This window comes from Haliotis asinina, chromosome 12 (genome assembly GCF_037392515.1).
Source record: "Haliotis asinina isolate JCU_RB_2024 chromosome 12, JCU_Hal_asi_v2, whole genome shotgun sequence".
Classification (NCBI taxonomy): Eukaryota; Metazoa; Mollusca; class Gastropoda; order Lepetellida; family Haliotidae; genus Haliotis; species Haliotis asinina.
In genome coordinates, this window is record NC_090291.1 from 30,300,564 (window position 1) to 30,321,207 (window position 20,644).

The 20,644-nt window shown below is 41.6% G+C and overlaps 1 protein-coding gene across 1 annotated transcript; it reads left to right on the top strand.

The window, feature by feature from the left end:
• The first annotated feature begins 298 nt into the window (after positions 1-298).
• On the top strand, positions 299-16,404 carry LOC137257463 (uncharacterized). The gene is made up of 14 exons (XM_067794794.1): positions 299-1,032; positions 5,691-5,829; positions 6,381-6,755; positions 8,123-8,269; positions 9,002-9,169; positions 10,029-10,103; positions 11,312-11,583; positions 12,150-12,282; positions 13,198-13,590; positions 13,825-13,971; positions 14,382-14,538; positions 15,057-15,127; positions 15,539-15,685; positions 16,102-16,404. The coding sequence occupies exons 1-14, from the start codon at positions 661-663 to the stop codon at positions 16,260-16,262; spliced, it is 2,757 nt and encodes a 918-aa protein (XP_067650895.1). The 5' UTR covers positions 299-660; the 3' UTR covers positions 16,263-16,404.
• Positions 16,405-20,644: the final 4,240 nt, after the last annotated feature.

Consider the following 20,644-nt stretch of genomic DNA (forward strand, 5'->3'; position numbering starts at 1 on the left):
TGTCCCTGTATTATTCCGTATTCACCAATAATCAATCTGAATACATCAGAGTGAAATGGAGTATCTCAGTCATATTCAAGTTGTTCACGCCAAGAGACAGCGACACCTTAGAAGACAGTTCACGGCCCCGTGAACAAGCAATGTCTTGCCTGAATACCAAATTAGGTAACACGATATACAATACAATAATTGCCTCCGACTTACATCCTGGTTCAAAAATGTCTGGAAATCCCTGCACGATTTTCAAGAATTGGGTAAGGGAGGCATGTGTCTCACTCGAAATCCAAACTCGAGTTCGAGTGAAGTGTTTTTGTGTTTACAGCTCGTAGGATTCATTTGAAACATACACCTTTCTTGATGTTCAGGGTGCGGAAACCCGAATGCTGTTATGCGTTTGCCTTTGTTGTGATCCTGTGTTTGTTCATGGGAGAATGAACACTTGAACTACAGCCGGAATGAAGTATTGAATGACAACAGCCATTGCTGATAATACTTAACAGGGTGTAGGTTGAGGTGGTTGTTACCTACGGACCAGGAAGTTATTATTTGAGTCTACACCTGAAAAAGACAGTCGATGCCACAAGGTTTTGTAGGAACTATCATAGACTGGTGGTGCATTCTTGAAATGTGAAAATCACAAACACTGCTGTGTACAACACCATGAGACGTGAGTCACTCGAAGAGGCAGTTGAACTGCGTACCTCTTCCATCAGAGATAGAGGTGATTGCGGCTCTAGTCGTGAGTCCGAAACGTACTGCCATGCCGTTCAGCTAAATCCCATTGGCCATCCCTTGCCAGATGTGGTCAGTCAGAACAATGGCGGTGATGAAAAGGTTGAGGATCCCTATGATACTATTGGTTCAGTTGGAACCCTATCCAGGATCAAAGATATCAGTTCGGCGGTTCCAAACAGCACGTCGTACTGCGGGGAGGGTTACAAGGGATACACTGCCTCTACAGAATCTGAAAGCGAAATGGTCAGCAGTCAGTCTTTGTCACCCTATGCCCGCTGGAGCCAGATATCCCCTACGGTAAGAACACTACTAATATAACTTGTATTCTCTGAAATATACGTATTTACAGAAATACGGTTCATAGATAATAATCATAAAATATAAGTAAAAGGATAAAAGGCGACTATGCTTGTCGTAAGAGGCGACTAATGGGATCGGGTGGTCAGGCTTGCTGATTTGGTTGACACATGTCATCGGTTCCCAATTGCTCAAATCGATGCTCATGTTGTTGATCACTGGATTGTCTGGTCCAAACTCGATTATTTGCAGACCGCCGCCACGAAGCTGAAATATTGCTGAATGCGACGTAAAACTAAACTCACTCACTCACTCACTATAAAGAAAAGGAACCCAGAAACTGCGGTAATCTAGATTCGCCACATGCTCTACACTTGCAGGGTCTTTCTTGGGTGAGTGTGTTTCAGGGTCTGGATAACAGACTGGAACAGTGCCGTAGCATATTCTTTCACAATCCACAACGTGCTGTTAGCTTGGCTTCCTGATTTTGTTGATTTGCCAAGCTGGATCTGATCAACTGACAACTGATTAAATGATTAAATGCACCGGCGTGGTTAGTAACGGCTGCGACACGTGGTGGTGTGTCTGTTCTATTCCAGACTTTTGCTGAAGCTGTCGTTGTACTTCAGATACAAGTACTACAGTTTACAGATTTGTACTCCAGGTACGTTTCTGTAAACAGAAATGGACGATGTAAAAAACTAGAGAAACCCACCTGATATTCGACGAGCCCATTTTCTGCAACCCAAAACCGAAACACAATATAACACAACAGTATGACAGTTCCGATCAAGAAAAAGGCACAGAGAGGAATGGTCTCGTCCTGGTGTAGGTTTCTGTATTCGGATCTTGGTTAGGGAACGTTTCTGTATTTTGATTCTGACTAGGGAACGTTTCTGTATTCTGATTCTGCCTAGGGAACGTTTCTGTATTCTGATTCTGCCTAGGGAACGTTTCTGTATTCTGATTCTGGTTAGGGTACGTTTCTGTATTCTGATTCTGGCTAGGGTACGTTTCTGTATTCTGATTCTGCCTATTGAACGTTTCGGTATTCTGATTCTGGTTAGGGTACGTTTCTGTATACTACTTCTGTCTAGTGTACGTTTCTGTATTCTGATTCTGGCTAGGGTACGTTTCTGTATTCTGATTCTGCTTAGGGAACGTTTCTGTATTCTGATTCTGCCTAGGGAACGTTTCTGTATTCTGATTCTGCTTAGGGAACGTTTCTGTATTCTGATTCTGCCTATGGAACGTTTCGGTATTCTGATTCTGGCTAGAGCACCTGGGGTACACGTCTGACAGACTTACGACGGTTTTACGGTGCTTACTCACTGAGAACAGTCATTTAGGCACAGTGTACAGGCTCCAAGCTGGCAAGTAATTGTTTGACCTACTTGACAGCATTACGACAGTGCAACAGTAGGTTCGTCTTATAACGTCTCTTGGTGTGGCGAGACAAGTACAAATGCAATCTTGTTTATAGTTTGTCAGTGTATGTAAATCGAAACCAGTAATTTCATAATGCTTTATACATTGTATCCACAATGCTCCAGATAACCAGAGTATTAAATGCGAGTATTAATTCAGCATATCGCGGGACGATAATGTCATTAGTTTGTGTGGTTCACTGATGCGCTCAGTTACACTTGATAGCATAATTACTGTAATGCTACGACCGACCACAAAGGCAACCAGCAAGCTGGCTCACAGATAATGATAAATATTGTTGGGATGCAAACAATGTAATGTACACGTATTCAACGAAACATCAAATTACTCCAATCCAAGTCCGTTTACTGGTCCCTAGTCTATCGCACATTCCCTAAACCATATTATTTTCCCAACGGCATAGCCCTCTCTGCAATGCCAAAGCCCTAAACGAAAGTCTAGATTTCTTCAGACTAAAAGTTTGTTAATCCCAGAAAGAAAACTGAACTCTCAGTGGAGATCGGGTTACAAAGTGAATGTCAGATCTCGATGTAGCTACGTTTCAATATAAATGGGTGTATTTGTTAACATTATGCATATTCCGAGTCTAGGCGTTCATCTCAGTGGTCCCCAGCTGAAATTAGAATAGACTTGCGCGTCTCGTGTGGCCTATCGCTGCTAACAGTGAATTCATATTTCATACTTTTCACCCAGAGGCACCACCTTGTTCCAAGCCTCTGATGCCGATATTTGCTTTAACTTTCAAATTTATGTTCTTGATTCAGTATCCTATCGTCTTCTGGGTTATTGTGGTAGGGTTACGTAGTGGTTAAAGCGTTCGCTCGTCACGCTGAAGATCTCGGTTCAATTCCCCATATAGGTACAATGTGTGAAGCCTATTTCTTGTGTTCCCTCTCATGATATTGCTGGAATATTGCTGAAACGGCACGAAAACCGTACTCACTAACTTACTGTTACCAAGTATGGGTATCACAATGCTGTACGTCGCATTTTATTCAAATCGTAGGCTGACGGTATTTGGGGCGTGACTGTCTCCCTCCTCCGATAGCTCTATGTCACCGCGGGACCAGACGGAGAAAGTTGAATAATAAAATGGAAACGAAATGAAACAAAATGATATTTTCTTTTATTTTATTTTCGTTTGCAAACTTACCTTTTAACTTTTATTGAATCTTTTTTTCTGGTATTTCCGATGACCCATGATACAGAATATTATCACGAGTGTTGAATATTTTCTTGAAGGTCAACTACTTCCAAATTTCGTTTTGATGTTACTACGTTGATTTTTAGTTCGATGGCGCATCAAAACCTTGCTATGTATGCGACAAACTAGAAGTGGTTATCCATGGAACTTAACCTCTTTATGTTTTTGTTGTTTTGCTATAAAAAAAGTGTTGCATGTAAACATTCAAATTCAGAATATGCTTTGTGATGCAAATTACTGCTGCCGTTATTTAATTTCAAACTTTGAGTTTTTGGTAAATTACATTATGAAACTATTATGAATATATGCCTCCTTTTCTTCTATCAGCTCGTGGGGCGGTGGGGTAGCCTAGTGGTTAAAGCGTTTGCTCGTCACGCCGAATACCCGGGTTCGGGTTCATAGGTACAATGTGTGAGGCCCATTTTCTGGTGTCCCCCCGACGTGATATTGCTGGAATATTGCTATGAGCGGCGTAAAACCAAACTCACTCACTCACTCACTCTATCAGCTCTTTCTAACAGAAATTTCCACTTCTTAAAATGTATTTAATTTATCACCATTGCTCTCTTAGTCACCAGTGCGTTTGAAAAATTAATGAAACTCTCCTGACCTGTAGTGTATGTCGTATTCTTACTTCAAAATAACATTTTACATGGAGTTGTATTGAAATGTGTAAACAATAAAAAGTTTACAATAGCACATCCTTAGTTTAGATGTTTTCGCTTCAGTTACGTAATGAAACTGGAAGGTATAATAATATGCATAGAAATGATTATGTTTACAATGCGATGAAGATTATGTTGAAGATGAATTCAAACATCTCCGCTTGAAACATTTACTTAAAACCTATCATCGTCAGAATGTGCTTAGCTAGCTCTATCTATCATGCAATACATGTAAGATGTTAACATTGTAACTGATACTGTACACAGCATGTTTTACCATGTACAGTGTAAACTGTGTAGTTATGGTCATATGGCCAACACTTCTGAAATAAAATAACTGACTGCAGTCATTCTGACAATGAGTGAGTGAGTGAGTTTAGTTTTAAGTAGCACTTAGCAATATTCCATCTATATGGCGGCGGTCCGTAAATAATCGAGTCTGGACCAGACAATCCAGTGATCAACAACATGAGCATCGATTTGCGCAATTGGGAACCGATGACATGTGTCAACCAAGTCAGCGAGTCTGACCACCCGATCCCGTTAGTCGCCTCTCACGACAAGCATAGTCGCCTTATATGGCAAGCATGGGTTGCTGAAGGCCTATTCTACCACGGGACCTTCATGGGTCTTTTCACTTCAGAACACAAGGTACCATACTGTGGTACCATGATATCTGACAATGTACCGGTTACAAACACTTGATTCCAAGACTTGGTGCCACACAGCGTTCATGGTCTGTACTTCAGTCTTTGTCCATGCGGTAAAATAAATAATTATGCTTTCAGTTCTGTAAGAGGGACAAGAAAACAACTTGTGCATGACACAACCAAAATGTCCATACCAGGGCAGTAGCTGCCACTGTATAAAAATTACAGATGATTTTTGCTAAAACGGTTCGGCAAACCTCAACTCTATCTAAATATAAAACATTGCAACATATCGGGCTTACACGAAACAATGGCTTGCTGTTCGCCTGCGTGATATTTACGTAGAATGTCTTTTGGCTGATTTTCATGGCCATATTGTATGGAATATCCCTAGAAGGGAAATTGCAAACAAAGCAAGCAGAAGATAGATAATTGACCAAAATGGTAATGTGAAAAACACGGGTCATTTTAGCCATGTGCCGCATTGTCCCTAAAGTGCATTGTCGTGCTTTGATTTGTTTTACTTCCCCAAAGGGCAACAATGCGACATAGCGACAATTTACAAGGTCAAATTATGTCTCGTTGTCACCTTAGCTAAGATTTGTGAAAATGTCCTTAATGGAATAATGCTGAAAACTTCTAAACACATATTCACTCACTGTAGTGTGTATTTGTTTGTTGTGTGTATAGACTCAGACGGCCCCTGCTGGGATCACTCCGGGCTGGTGTTCAAAGAAACGGGTGATGATAATTGGAACAGTCGTACTGATACTGGTACTCGTGTCCGCCTTGACAGTCACCGGCACACTTCTCATCACCGGGAAATCAGGTAGGCCAATGGACATTCAGTACCGTGTTTTAATATTTCAAACAGCATATTCTGATTGCTTTATTTTTTAAAGAAATTGTTTTAACATCTGTGAAATTCGAACAGTGAGAAATTTATCTTCACAAACCAGTATTGTCAGAAGATGCGATGGGATGGAGAGGCTTGCTGACTTGGTGACACATGTCATCTTATCCCAATGGCGTAGACAGGTGTTCATGATGTCAGTGGATGGATTTTATGATCGGCTCATTGTCTGATTCTGACTGGATTATTAATACTAACCTCCGTCATATAGCAAAATGAGAAGTAAATGGCCTTCTGTGGCTCATCAATTTCGAGCACAACTGAATCTTACGCGTTTGGTCATTTTGGCTGCATTTACATCCTGCCTATGTTAAAATCTATAAACATGTTCAACTATGGTTGACGTTAGGTTTTCAGTATGGTGGACATGGTGTTCCTTTGATATGTTAACCCTTAGGTATGCGTGTCCATCTGTGCCAGACAGCTAAAGACCAGCAGTTTCACGTTTTTTGTTGTTCATTTTAAAGGACAAACAGGGGATATCCCACCAGCATCACCAACCAAGGAAACTTCAGTCTCAACATCCACCTCTACCTCCCCGTCAACGTCAACGTCAACGTCAACGTCAACGACACGTTCCTCCATCTCAACAGCAGCCACCCCTGCCTTAAATTCAACATCCTCTACCTATATCACCTCTTCAACACCCACCCTATCTACCTTAAGTTCTACATCTACCACCTCTATCCCTCCGGCAACATCTACCAGCTCAATCTCTCCTTCAACATCTACCACCACCGTTGCCGCCTCTTCAACCACTCCAACCACAACAACGACGCCAAGTCCTTCTACTCCCTCAACGTCCCCATCTACATCTACGACTACTCCAACCCCGACGACAAGTAATTATGATGATAATTTCACATTTGCTTACCCCTTGACTAATTCATCGCTGTGATGTTGCGAGAATATTGTCGTAATATTGCTAGGATATTGCTGTGACATTGCTAGAATATTGCTGTGACATTGCTAGGATATTGCCGTGATATTGCTAGAATATTGTATTGATGTTGCTAGAATTTTGCAGTGATGTTGCTAGAACATTGTCGTGATGTTGCCAGAATATTAGTAAAAACCTCGTGACACCCAGTTCAGTGCTCGTAGAATTACGTCCAATCTCGCGAGACTTCAAACGTGATTTCATTGGAAATAATTACTTCGTCGTAACGATCACGCTATTGCCAGAGTTTGTCAGAATCACGTAAAGCAGGAAAGAACAGTGACTCGCTCACAGAATGTCAGGAAGTGGACTGTGTCTTACACCGCTTTTAGAAACGTATATTAGCCATAAAGAATGGAGGTAGTATGGAGGTACGGCCGTATGGAAGTATCGATAAAAATGGATAAAATGGAGTGGAGGTACATGAAGAACCATCCTAAGGTATGGAATAAATAAACGACAAATAAATTTCCATGTCTATAAGAAAATCTGTACAAAAAGCAGAGACGAATGTGCGGTTCCAAATATATCATTAGCAATTTTGAATAAAGGGCATGCTTTTTGCCTTGAAAGTTGGGAAATATAGACTCTAAAGCTGAAACTGGTAGAATATTTCTAGACATATGAAGCCTGTTTCTGGTGTCCCGGGTTGTAATATTGCTAGAATTTCGCTAGAATCGGCATAAGAATAAAGTCGCTCACTTCTGGACATAAAGGGATAGTTGACGCTTTCAAAGCTGAAGTCACGCTCTTATCAATCAGAATTGTCGAGATTGTAAAAGAAATACTTGTCTCCTTTACTTCAAGTTCGGGAGGAAAACTTGAAGAAATGTTGTTGGAGGTTATTGCATGATATCAGCTTGTCATTATAACTGAAACCTAAGCTGAGTCAGATTACGTCACACTGACTTTGTCGTTCGAGAACAATTTCCGAATAATTCTGATAGAGAACAGATGAAGAGGACGAGTCATTCCCATCGGACACCTACTTCTCACCTGACTCACACTGAAATTTTAAACTGATTATATTATTAATGAGAAGGTGCAGCATTTCAAATGTTGTTTCTCGGTAAAGTTTTCGTGAATTTACTTTTATTTTTGGCAGGGACGAACGCCTCCATTTGAAGAAAAGACATGCGTTCATTTTGCGAACTGATTAGCTTTCAGGTTCCCTTTGGTCTTGTGCCCACCTGTTTTTTTTTCATGGACGTGGCGCGTTCAATACGTTTAGTTTGTTTCTTACCAGTCATTTACTTTGTCGTTATACAGGCTGTAATTCATCCCGGAAGTGCCATTCCTGTACCTCCAGAAATGTACGATGTCCAGTAAACGGCACCATGGCTGGAACTGACAGTGGTCAGGTGATGCCATGTCCGTGTGGAACCGCCTGCTTCTCTGCTGTCAGGTATACGGATGGTGAGTGTCCAATCATGTGTCACTATCTCAGATTTTTATTGGGGGGCGGCTGGTTGCCTAACGGTCAAAACATTTGCTCGTCTTGCCGAAGACATGGGCACAATATGTGAAGCCCATTTCCGGTGTTCGCAGTCGTGATATTGCTGGAATATTGCTAAAGGCGGCATAAAGTAATATTCATTCCGATTTTTATTAGTACATTTTATTGTGAAGAAGTCTGCCACTGAAACTCTTCAAACTTGATTATCAGAATATGCTGTACAGGTAGATCAGCTTAACCTGAGCTATTCTACATATGCATGACCCGTGAGGCCATATGGCACAAACGGAAGGTCGAGTCGAGTTACTGTCTATGAATAGGGGAGCAGAGAATGCCTTTAATGTTGCTGTTTGCTTGCTGTCTAAAACCCTTATCGGAACATTACACCAACTGTAGCTTCTGTAGCAATTGTAAGTTGGGACATTTCTGACGATTTCTCGACTCCGAGATGTCAAACGGCGACCTGGTCTCGGCTATTCGGACATGTTGACAATCAACTGTCAAAGGTGCACCCCGTCACAACAACAGACCCAGTTTTAACAGGGGCACGTAGTGCATCTGTATTCACTCAACCAGGTCAAGCTGAACGAGCTGTAATTCACTGTTGAAACTAGTTTAACATAAATCATATTCCACTTGCCTCATGGGTAGTGTCCACTGATATAAAGTATGAAGTATGTTATATGTTCCAGGTAACGTTGTTCACAGAGGATGCACCGAGCAGTACCCAGCATGGGACACTGCATCTTCTACTGATCTATCGTGTCGAGAGATCGGCGGTCAAGACTTCCTGTGTTTCTGTCTTGGTGATCGGTGCAACGTACATAACATGACGCCGTATATAAACTACCCATCAAATATTTAGACTCCAAGCGCCCACTATATGCTATGTACATAACTGGTTATATCGAAGATGAATTTCTCCACTGACGTGGGGGGACCAAATGCAAACCTTATGCAAATGAACACGAAGATCACGCATCAAATTGTTGAAAAGCATGTGCAAATATCATGCATGTGAAAAGCTGTGTTTAAGTGTAAAGTTTTGTTAAGAATTCGCCAATTTTCTCAGTGCTTCATCATTTATTGAAATCACCATAATAATCATTTCATTCGTAAACAGTACCTTTAAACAGAATTGACGATTTTTCCAAATCTGTTTCGAACAGATGTATTGATAAAATACAGTGACCATGGATGTATTAATTGTGTACCAGATGCATTTACGGTGTACAGTGGTCATAGATCAATGATGTAGAGTGACCACAGATGCAACGATGATGTACTGTGACCACAGATGTATCGATGATGTATAACGAACTCAGATGTATTGATAGTGACAACAGATGTATTCATGCTGTGCAAGGAGCACAGGTGTATCGATGATGTAAAATGACTACAGATGCATTGGTGATGTACAGTGAGCACAGATGTATTGATGATGTACAATGAACACAGATGTATTGATGATGTACAATGAACACAGATGTATTGATGATGTACAGTGAACACATATGTATTGATGATGTATTGATTATGTACTGGAAACACATATGTATTGATGATGCACAATGAACACAGATGGATTGATGCTGTACAGTGACAAAAGATGTATTGGTCATGTATAGTGAACACAGATGTATTTATGATGTATATGGACACTGATAAATTGGTGATGTATGGTGAACACAGATGTATTGGTGTTGCACAACGACTAAGAATGTAATGATGATTTGTGCTACCGGGGATGTTGTACAGCGATCGTCCCTACATTTGTTTTGATTTACAACCTAGGTAATTTTAGAATACAAGTTTATTACATCTTAGGTGTTGTTTGATACGATATTGTACGATACGTCCCATATCATGAGAATACAGAAATCACTGTCAGTTAGTGATGATACCAGGAGTTTGCGAAAAAGGGAGGGTGTCCTGTCCCAATGGTGGCGCTCGGTACAAAAGCAAGAGCAAGACATTCGTTCTCCTAATCCAGCCCAAACAAATCCCTAAACATAACCCACAACAACAAACACAAACAAACAACAACACCACCATCACCAACTACAACAACAACGATCAAAACATAAGCAAAAAAGCTAAGAACAAAATCCAATAACAAACAAAAACAGAACCAAACAATAAACACAATTTAAAACAACAACACTACCAACAACAACAACAACACTAACAGCAACAACAACAACAACAACAATAAGACCTGGAAATCATGGACACGTGGAAACGTGGAAATTTGGTACGTCGACTAACATAGGACATACCTGATGCGTAAACTTACCAACAGTGCTCCACATACCACGCATGACGCATTTTGAAAACCACGAAGACCTTAAGAGTCGCAACGTAATCTTGTTCGTGATGCTTACAAAGAGATCTCTGACCAATCACTGGGGAACACATAAGAAGGGTTCAGGGAACACATTCATACAGAATCAACAAGCATGCAGTACAACACAGAGTTGTCAGTTACACAATACTCTGACTTTGACGACCGTCATGTTTTTTTATGTAACGTTATAGTTTGGGGTCACAGGGGCCGAAACGTTTCTGTTACAGCTACGCTATCCAAAAGGATTCCGTAATATTCCACCGTCTATTTATAGTTCTGATGGTTTTCCCACAAAGACAAATGATCTGACGCCAAACCTATTGTCAGTACTACTTCCTGGTCTTGGTTGCTGGTATATCAACTCGCTCACTCTTGGTTGCTGGAATGGAACTGTCTACTGCCTTCATTCCTAAAGCGGTGTGGCATTGATCTTTTCCAGTGTCTCTGTATACTGATTCCGTTGGGATATAAAGAGAAAGACTAATGTGTGTGGAACTATATTTGAACAGATGTGTGTGAACCCTTCTGAACAAGATTTGGGTAGAGAGCTTGAATCAGTCTTTGTCATCTGCAAAGGCAATGTTATTCGAGAACCGTTATGTTCAAGGGTTTGAATAAACGGAAAAGATTTTGACATTTCAGTTATTCTTTTCAGGAAACGGCTATTTAGGACTTCCAGGACTCGTTGTGTCTGTGATGGCTGACACCAGCAGAATCTCCAACAGACCCCCCCTGGGCACTGCCAGAGCCACTAGTGGACACTATGGCCGCTCCATGTATCAGCCTGGTTCTCGGGAGACTGTGCCAGGCGATCCGATTATTAGTTCTAATCTTCGAAACTCAGCGCTGACAGATGCTTCAGGATTTACCGATCAGTTCACGGACATCACGGACTCATCATTTGTTCACAGTGGTGAACCCGAAACGGTAGGACATAGTTCAGCTGGAACAGTGACTGCTGCTTATGGTAGGATGCTGGCACTCCTTCCTTCACTTCTACATCCTGGTTAGAATTAATCTTTAAAAACCCAAGTTTGTAAAAGGGGACAAACGGGATCATATGGTCAGGTTCGGTGACTTGGTTGACACATACCATCCTATGCCATTTGCGGAGATCGATGCTCATGCTGTTGGTCATTTTTTTATTATTTACAGCCGCCATAAAGCTGGAATACTGCTAAAAGGCCAAAGAACCGTTCAACATATTTTACATTTACTGAATACTCTTTTCCTAACATTTCTATTCATCAACTCTTTATCAACAAGATAACATTTGACCTTAGGTCGACACATAAATATATTCTTATATTTCAAGTGTTGTTTATTAAAAAGGTGTACAACAATATTCACTGCTGTCTTTCGCCTTGGTTTACCAATCTTTTTTCGATCTGCAATAACATTATTGCAATATATTGAAATAAACGCCTTTGTTAATCCGACCTGATTAACCTTACCACTTTAGTCCTTTAATCCTTGTCTCTGTATCCGTGCAGCCTCGTCCCCACCACATCCCATCACAAGGCAGGTGCTCCTTGAAGATCGTACTAGTGGTGATTGTACTAGTGATGCTTTGCATGATCCTCATCCTTTCCGTGACTATATGTGTCAGGATCAACTACAAAGAAGGTAAGTCTTGTGTGTCTGGGCAGTGTGTTTGGGATATAACTGTATTATTGACATACATACTCAATCATGGTGTTACCTGTTGAGTAGGACGTGTTCCTCTTTCAGGGGTTAGACTGATTGTTCTGGGGAGCTGAGGTTTGACAGGTTGTTTTGGGGAGCTGAGGTTTGACTGATTGTTCTGTGGAGGTGAAGTTAAAATGATTGTTATGTGGAGTTAGGCTGATTGTCTGTTGAGATGAGATCAGATGAGGTACAGTGAGGTTTGACTGATTGTTCCGTGGATTTGAGGTTAGACAGATTGTTTTGTGGAGTTGAGGTTAGACTGGTTGCTCTGTGGAGTTGACGTTGTACTGATTGTTTTGTGGAGTTGAGATTATTCCATGGGGTTGAGGTGAGACTGATTGTTCTATGGAGTTAAGGTAAGACTGCTTGTTATGTGGAGGTGAGGTTAGACTGCTCTATGGAATTGAGGTTTGACAGATGGTTCTATGCAGTTGAGGTTAGACAATTGTTCTGTGGAGTTGAGGCTAGACAGATTGTTTTGTGGAGTTGAGGTTTGACAGATTGTTCTGTGGAGTTGAGGTTAGACGGATTGTTCTGTGGAGTTGAGGTTTGACTGATTGTCCAGTGGAGTTGAGGTTAGATTGATTGTTCTGTGTAGGTGAGGGTAGACTGATCGTTATGTGCGGTAGAGGAGAGACTGATTGTTCTGTGGACATGAGGTAGGATAGTTTTGGGGAGGAGGTTATGGTATGTTGTTGATTCTGCGGGGTTGAGGTTGAGATAATTCAAAATGTGTCACTTTACAAATAATGTACGTTCATAAAAGTACACGTACACCGAAATGTTACATATAAGTATGAGATATTTCATATGGTAGAAATGTTCTTGGTCATTTGTCTGTTTCATCTGCAGCTCTGGCTGTGACGGCGCCACCATCATCACCACTACGCGATAAAATTACAACACCATCAGCAACAATGACGTCATCGATGACAAAACCGACAACCAGCACACATAATGCAGTTACTCCTAACCGTGTGTCCACTCGACCTTTGCCGACCTCTATAACTACCGCTTCTCCGACAGCTTCAACTGCCCCTTCGCCGACCACTACGACTACCGCTTCACCGACCACTACAACGATCGCTTCATCGACAACTTCAACTACCGCTTCCCCGACCACTATGACTACCGCTTCTCAGACCACTAGCGCTTCACCAATTACTGAAACTACCACTTCGCCAACCCCTACAACTACTGCTGCGGTCTCTACTACATCGACAACAACAGACACGCATAACAAAAGTAAGTGAACTGTACTTGTGGTATATGCAATTTTTAGTATTATATATACTGCACTAATTTATGTTTTGGTTATAGTATACGATGTTTGAAGCATGTCAAACTGGAACAGGCACGCCAGTGACTGTCGTTTTGGATCTTTTCAGTCCATAACGGGCATCGTTCAGTTATTCCTTGTACGAGGCCCTGTAAAAATCTTAGGAGCTTGCTAATCGTATAGCTTCCTTTATGTTGAAGGTTGCACTGCATCCAGGAAGTGTCATATGTGTACGTCCAGAAATGCCCGATGTCCAGCGAACGGCAACATCGCTGGAACTCATTCCTATGAAGTCATGTCCTGTCCATGTGGTACCGCCTGCTACTCCGATATCAGATACGACGATGGTAACTATTCCCAAACACACACACTGTCAGAATGACACCATTATATATTGATTACGAGGGTCCACATCTTCTTAAAGTGTAGCTATTAGGTCAGAGACGAACCTCAGCCTACTCCTCCAGCTAGAAGATTGGGCGGTGGCGTCGCATAGTGGTTAGTGTTCGCTCGACTTAGCATTTTAAGGAGTACAATGTGTGAAGCTCTGGTGTCCACGAGATTATATTGCAGAAATATTGCTAAACGCGGCGTAAAACCCAACTCACTTACTAGCTAGACGCCAGAATCAGGCATGAGTGTCTGATGTAACAATAAGATGACATTTAAATCAACATGCTTTGGGAAACCAATCTTCATTTGTTATCAAACTTTTCGAAATAACGAGGTCTGAAACAGCAAAATTTCTTTCTTTCAGAAAGTGTAGTGTATCGAGGATGCACCAGAGACTTTCCCCAGTGGGATCAAGCCTCCTCCAAAGACCCCAAATGTCAAAACATTGGTCAACACTTCCTGTGTTTCTGTCAAGGAGATCGTTGCAACACACACGACATGACGTCCTACCTTTCCGGAAAGTGATTGAGAGACTGTTCTTTAAATGCTCTATTTAACAAGCATTCTTTTTCGTTTAACTAAAGGTTTTAATCCAAAGTTTAGGGAGTCGGGGAATATACATTTCGATTCCTTCAGCGAGTAGAATCTAATAAAGTGGATACCTTTTTCTGTCATAAAATATGATTTAGAACTTGAAATTTTCACGGACATGTCTTAGATATTTGAGTCTGAAATATTTCAAACATTCGTTGTGTGATTCTTTGAAATGGGTATCCTCTATAATGATAACGCTATCTGAAGATAACGTTCAAGAATTACTGGATGTTCGGGTAGCGAAAACGATAGCCCGTGACATGTAAAGGCCCCTTATTTGTGACTTGTTATCATGTCCTTTGCAGCCTTTCTCCCATCCCCTGTCTCTACACTGCCACTGCCTAGTCAGGTGCCACTATTTTCGTGAATCCAGTGTCAGGAGATTGCAATTATCATGGTGGCAAAAATGTATAGGTTGCATTTTTATTGGTGTTTGTTCATTGTAAACAGAGTTTAAGAAGAGTACTACATTTCCCTCTACAATTGCATCGACCACAGCAGACACGCACAACACAAGTAAGTACAATGTGCTGGGGGTACATACCATTGTTAAAATAATATGCAACACACTAATTCGTATTGTTGTCATGATGTGTAATGCATTAACAGTGCCAAACGTTTTACGCCGCTTTTAGCAATATTCCGGCAATATCACAGCAGGGGACACCAGAGATGGAATCCACACATATTGTCCATGTGGGGAATCGAACCCGGGTCTTCGGGAGACGCTTTAAGAACTAGGATACCCCACCGCCCTTCAATGGACAGGGACGCGACTGAAACTGACAGAGGCTTCATAGGTAATCGTATAACCTCCAGTCGGGTCTGACAGGTAGATGGACGATGTTTGCATGATACAAACGTTTTTGTTCATTTCATAACGACTGTCGTTCAGGTATTCCCTGTATGGTTTGCTATATATTGAAGGTTGCACTGTATCCAGGAAGTGTCATATGTGTACGTCCAGAAATGCCCGATGTCCAGCGAACGGCAACATCGCTGGAACTCATCCCTATGAAGTCATGTCCTGTCCATGTGGTACCGCCTGCTATTCCGATATCAGATACGAAGATGGTAACTATTCCCAAATACACAAACTGTCAGAATGACACCATTATATATTGATTACGAGGGTCCACATCTTCTTAAAGTGTAGCTATTAGGTCAGAGACGAACCTCAGCCTACTCCTCCAGCTAGAAGATTGGGCGGTGGCGTCGCATAGTGGTTAGTGTTCGCTCGTCTTAGCATTGTAAGGTGTACAATGTGTGAAGCCTATCTCTGGTGTCCACGACGTTATATTGCAGAAATATTGCTAAACGCGGCGTAAAACCCAACTCACTTACTAGCTAGACGCCAGAATCAGGCATGAGTGTCTGATGTAACAATATGATGACATTTAAATCAACATGCTTTGGGAAACCAATCTTCATTTGTTATCAAACTTTTCGAAATAACGAGGTCTGAAACAGCAAAATGTGTTTTTTTTCAGAAAGTGTAGTGTATCGAGGATGCACCAGAGACTTTCCCCAGTGGGATCAAGCCTCCTCCAAAGACCTCAAATGTCAAAACATTGGTCAACACTTCCTGTGTTTCTGTCAAGGAGATCGTTGCAACACGCACGACATGACGTCCTACCTTTCCGGAAAGTGATTGAGAGACAGTTCTCTAAACGCTCTGTTAAACAAACACGTGCATTAATCCTAATGGTTTCTTAACATAAAAAAACTGACTTGTGGTGGGAAGATAACTGTGTTCTGGAAAACGTACTGAATCAAGTAATATTCAATGGTGATGTGATGTTTGTGATAACCCTTGACCTATGTTTACTCACGTTTGTGTCTGTTCATTATGTCTTCTATACCAAACGGGCATACTTGGCCAGCAATATAGTAATCGATATTATGATCAATATAAACATGGGTTGATGTAACCTCGATGTTTGTTTATGTTCCCTGAGCTCAAAGGGTACATCGACCCATGGGTGAGTGAGTGAGCAATATTCTAGCTGTATGGCGGCGGTCTGTAAATAAACGAGTCTGGACCAGACAGCCCAGTGATCAACAGCATGAACATCGATCTATGCAATTAGCGCCCAATGACATGTGTCAACTAAGTCAGAGATCCTGACCACCCGCCTCTTACGACGAACATAGCCGCCTTTTATGGCAAGTATGGGTTTCTGAAGGCTCAATGTTAATGTTGTACTGTGTGAAGCACGGGTATCAGATCGTAGCCTTCGTTAGATTTTGAAGGCTGCAAGAAAAACAGATCTAGAGCTATTACCTCCCTTCCATCGATTTGCATTCGCAAAACATCGGTAATTTCCGTAAAATGGCTGAACGGACAGGGAGTGAGTGAGTTTAAGTTACACCGCACGAGGCAATATTCCAGGTATATGGCAGCCGTCTGTAAATTATTGAGTCTGGACCAGACAATCCAGTGAACTACAGCATAAGCATCGATCTACGCAATTGGGATAGGATGACACGTCAACCAAGTCAGTGACCCTGACCTCTCTATTCACTTACGACTAGCATGGGTTACTGAAGACCGACTCTGACCCAGATCTTCACGAAAGGCGAAGTTGTTAGGATTACGGATTACACATACTCTATATCAGGTTCCAGTGCCACCTATGCATATATACATATCACCCGTTATAATCTCTAACAATAACCTTCTCCCGAAGATAACGTTGCAAAGACGAAAATTGTGCTATTGAGTGATTATTTTGTGGATTATTTTGAGGGCATAAACACACACGCACGCATGCCCGCACATACATACATACATGCATGCATCATCCATGCATGCATGCACACATCCATCCATCCATCCATCCATCCATCCATCCATACATACATACATACATACATACATAACACAAACATACATACATACATGCATGCATGCATACATACATACATACATACATACATACATACATACATACATACATACATACATACATACATACATACATACATACATACATACATACATACATACATACATACATAACACAAACAGGCGTAGGAGATGGATTTGGTGGTTCAAATCACTGTCATTCCTGTAGTTGGATTAATCATTACATGAGTCTGCCCCGAATTAACATTTCCCTCATATAACATATAGTGATATGCATTCATAGCAAAGGGTAAATCGCTCCCCTTGAAACAATCCCACGACATGACGCTATGACTCATTATGATACGCTGGTTCTGGAAAGAAGGACATTTGCAATACGAACACTCCTCAGATATGCAAGTGCTTCAAGAAAGCAATGTCACTCGATGGCATGTACCAATGTATCATTACCCGTGCTTATCAACGAGAGCATGACCCTGCTTGCAGGACGGTAGACACGTGTTATTTATGACGCTGCAATATGCATAGAATTATAGGCAGGTCACATCCTGGAAGACATACCTTTAAAGGCAGTCTCATATCGACACACTTGGGCATTTGTGCTGTTTAAACGTTCAGTATGATTGACACCTATCATGCACCAGGTTCTTTCGTCAACAATATAAACACCGTAGGTATTTCCCACATGAGAAGGAATATTTAACTATAGTTGACTTCTTTATTTCTCCCTTGTGTCACATCTGAGGGGAAGAGCAACCTACAGGCTACCCAAGTGATCTCCATTGTCTCTCGTGGATATATCAGAACCATTGCAAGATCACTACAAACATTTTGTCTCACATCATGACCACAAATGTTTCCTTAACAGATCCCAGTGAGGTTTCCAATGCTGATTCACCTAATGTCTCCGATGGCAGAGGTCGTCAGTCCTGCATCAGTGTCATCAACAGGAGCAGTGTTGAGCAGCCCGTGACGGATATGGTCATTTGGAACACAATAAACGGTGAACCTGAGGATCAGTACGAGACGATTAGGAGTCTTCGAAGTGATAATATGAGATACGTTATGTCAATGACGAGAGAGGATAATTCTAGCGGTCAGTCTTTGGTTCGATACATGACGGTCCGACACCTTCAGGTAGGCATGTTCATTAGCTGTGTAACGTTTCCCTCAAATATCCTAGTTACAAGTTGGTATTGTCTGGTGATTAATCTAATGAAAATAGGCTTTGGAATAGGATGACATGCGTGAACCACCTCCGTAAGCCTGTTGCCACTTACTACAAACATTTTTACGGGCTGTTTTGTAACTACTGGTAGGCTACAAATGTTGTTCATTGAACACGGTTGTACCCGATCAGTTTAGAAAACCCACCGTCTACTCTTTAACCGACAGAATGATATCGCTTTTGCTTGTCTCTTATCGTTAGATTGTAATAATCTGAATTGGGTGATCAGGTATGCAGCATTCCCACCCTGCTTGTGTGTCTGTGAGAGTAGGTTATTGCTATTTCTCTGTGATGTCCTAGGTGACGCTATAGTAGTCTGGCTTACAGATCCTGAAACAAATATACCCAGAGTAGCTCATGCAAGTCTAGGCGGTGTGGCAAGATTTCCACAGTTTCTGGAAATGGAGAAAATTTCTGGGAACCTGTTATTGTATTTTGTTTTTATTAAAATGCTTTATTCTATAAAATAAGTTCATTCCAGACAGAAACTTTTAGTGGAAGCACTGAGAAGAGCATTAGTCTGACAATGTGAGAACTGAGGCATTCGAACACCGTAATATGTCCGTTACATTGGTTTCTATTCCTTTCGTGAAATACACGTGTGAGAGAAAGAGAGAAAGGGGGAGCGACAGACACACAGAATGAGAGACGGAGAGAGGGAGAGACAAAGACAGAGACAGAGTGAGAGGCAGATAGAGAGATCAGTTATCTAACCCACTCAGCCACAACTAGACTAAGTAGACTGGATCACGTACTCCGCGTTTCCTTCTGACAGGGCTCCCACACCGCGTGAGAGTACAGACTGCCATTTGAAGGTGGTCACATGTAACACATGTTATATATGGTATCATCATCCCAACTCAAGTGTCGGTTCGAATACCGGAGTAGACTAGATCACGTACTCCGCGTTTCCTTCTGACAGGGCTCCCACACCGCGTGAGAGTACAGACTGCCATTTGAAGGTGGTCACATGTAACACATGTTATATATGGTATCATCATCCCAACTCAAGTGTCGGTTCGAATACCGGATGAGACCCAACCTAACAAAAGTACTAGAATCTGTACTTCACTGAGATAGCGTAATCCAACTATTACTAGCACTTGTCACTTGGCATTGTGTATTCATGACTGTTCCACCATCACCAGGAACACCCCCTCATCACTGATGTTCACCCTTTCGTATAATGTTCAGCATCACCATCAACACCCCCTCATCACTGATGTTCACCCATTCGTATAATGTTCACCATCACCAGGAACACCCCCTCATCACTGATGTTCACCCATTCGTATAATGTTCACCATCACCAGGAACACCCTCTCATCAATGATGTTCACCCATTCGTATAATGTTCACCATCACCATCAACACCCCCTCATCACTGATGTTCACCCTTTCGTATAACGTTCAGCATCACCATCAACACCCCCTCATCAATGATGTTCACCCATTCGTATAATGTTCACCATCACCATCAACACCCCCTCATCACGGATGTTCACCCATTCGTATAAAGTTTAGCACTATGTTGTCTTCACGTCCAATGGATTGTGTTCGGCAGATATTAAATGTTGATCATTTCTTGGCATTGAGGCTTTGACTTTCACACACAGCACCACGTTTTGCATATCCTGAATTTGATTCACTGCTGCACTTCATTATCCTGGCCATAAATGACTTGATATCTGTCGCTTAGGGACTCTTGGGTGGGTGCTGATGAGCGAACATGAAAAACGTTCCCGAGGACAAGCGCATTAAAGAAATGTTTGCATATTAAGAACATAATGTTGTAAACATGGCTATGCTAAGTGCAGGGGGACAAGGATACCGTCGATAGCCTGTGTGGTGGTAATTATAGCAATATCAGTACTGCCTGAAATATTTCAAGTGTTACTGAGTATATGATCAAACTATAAATCAAACTTACTACACT

Excerpts from the sequence above, each read along its gene's own strand:
- LOC137257463 (XM_067794794.1), top strand. The coding sequence starts at position 661 with ATGAGACGTGAGTCACTCGAAGAGGCAGTTGAACTGCGTACCTCTTCC. Across the intron at positions 5,830-6,380 it reads TCTCATCACCGGGAAATCAG|GACAAACAGGGGATATCCCA; the intron begins GTAGGCCAATGG and ends TTCATTTTAAAG. Across the intron at positions 10,104-11,311 it reads TGTTTTGATTTACAACCTAG|GAAACGGCTATTTAGGACTT; the intron begins GTAATTTTAGAA and ends TATTCTTTTCAG.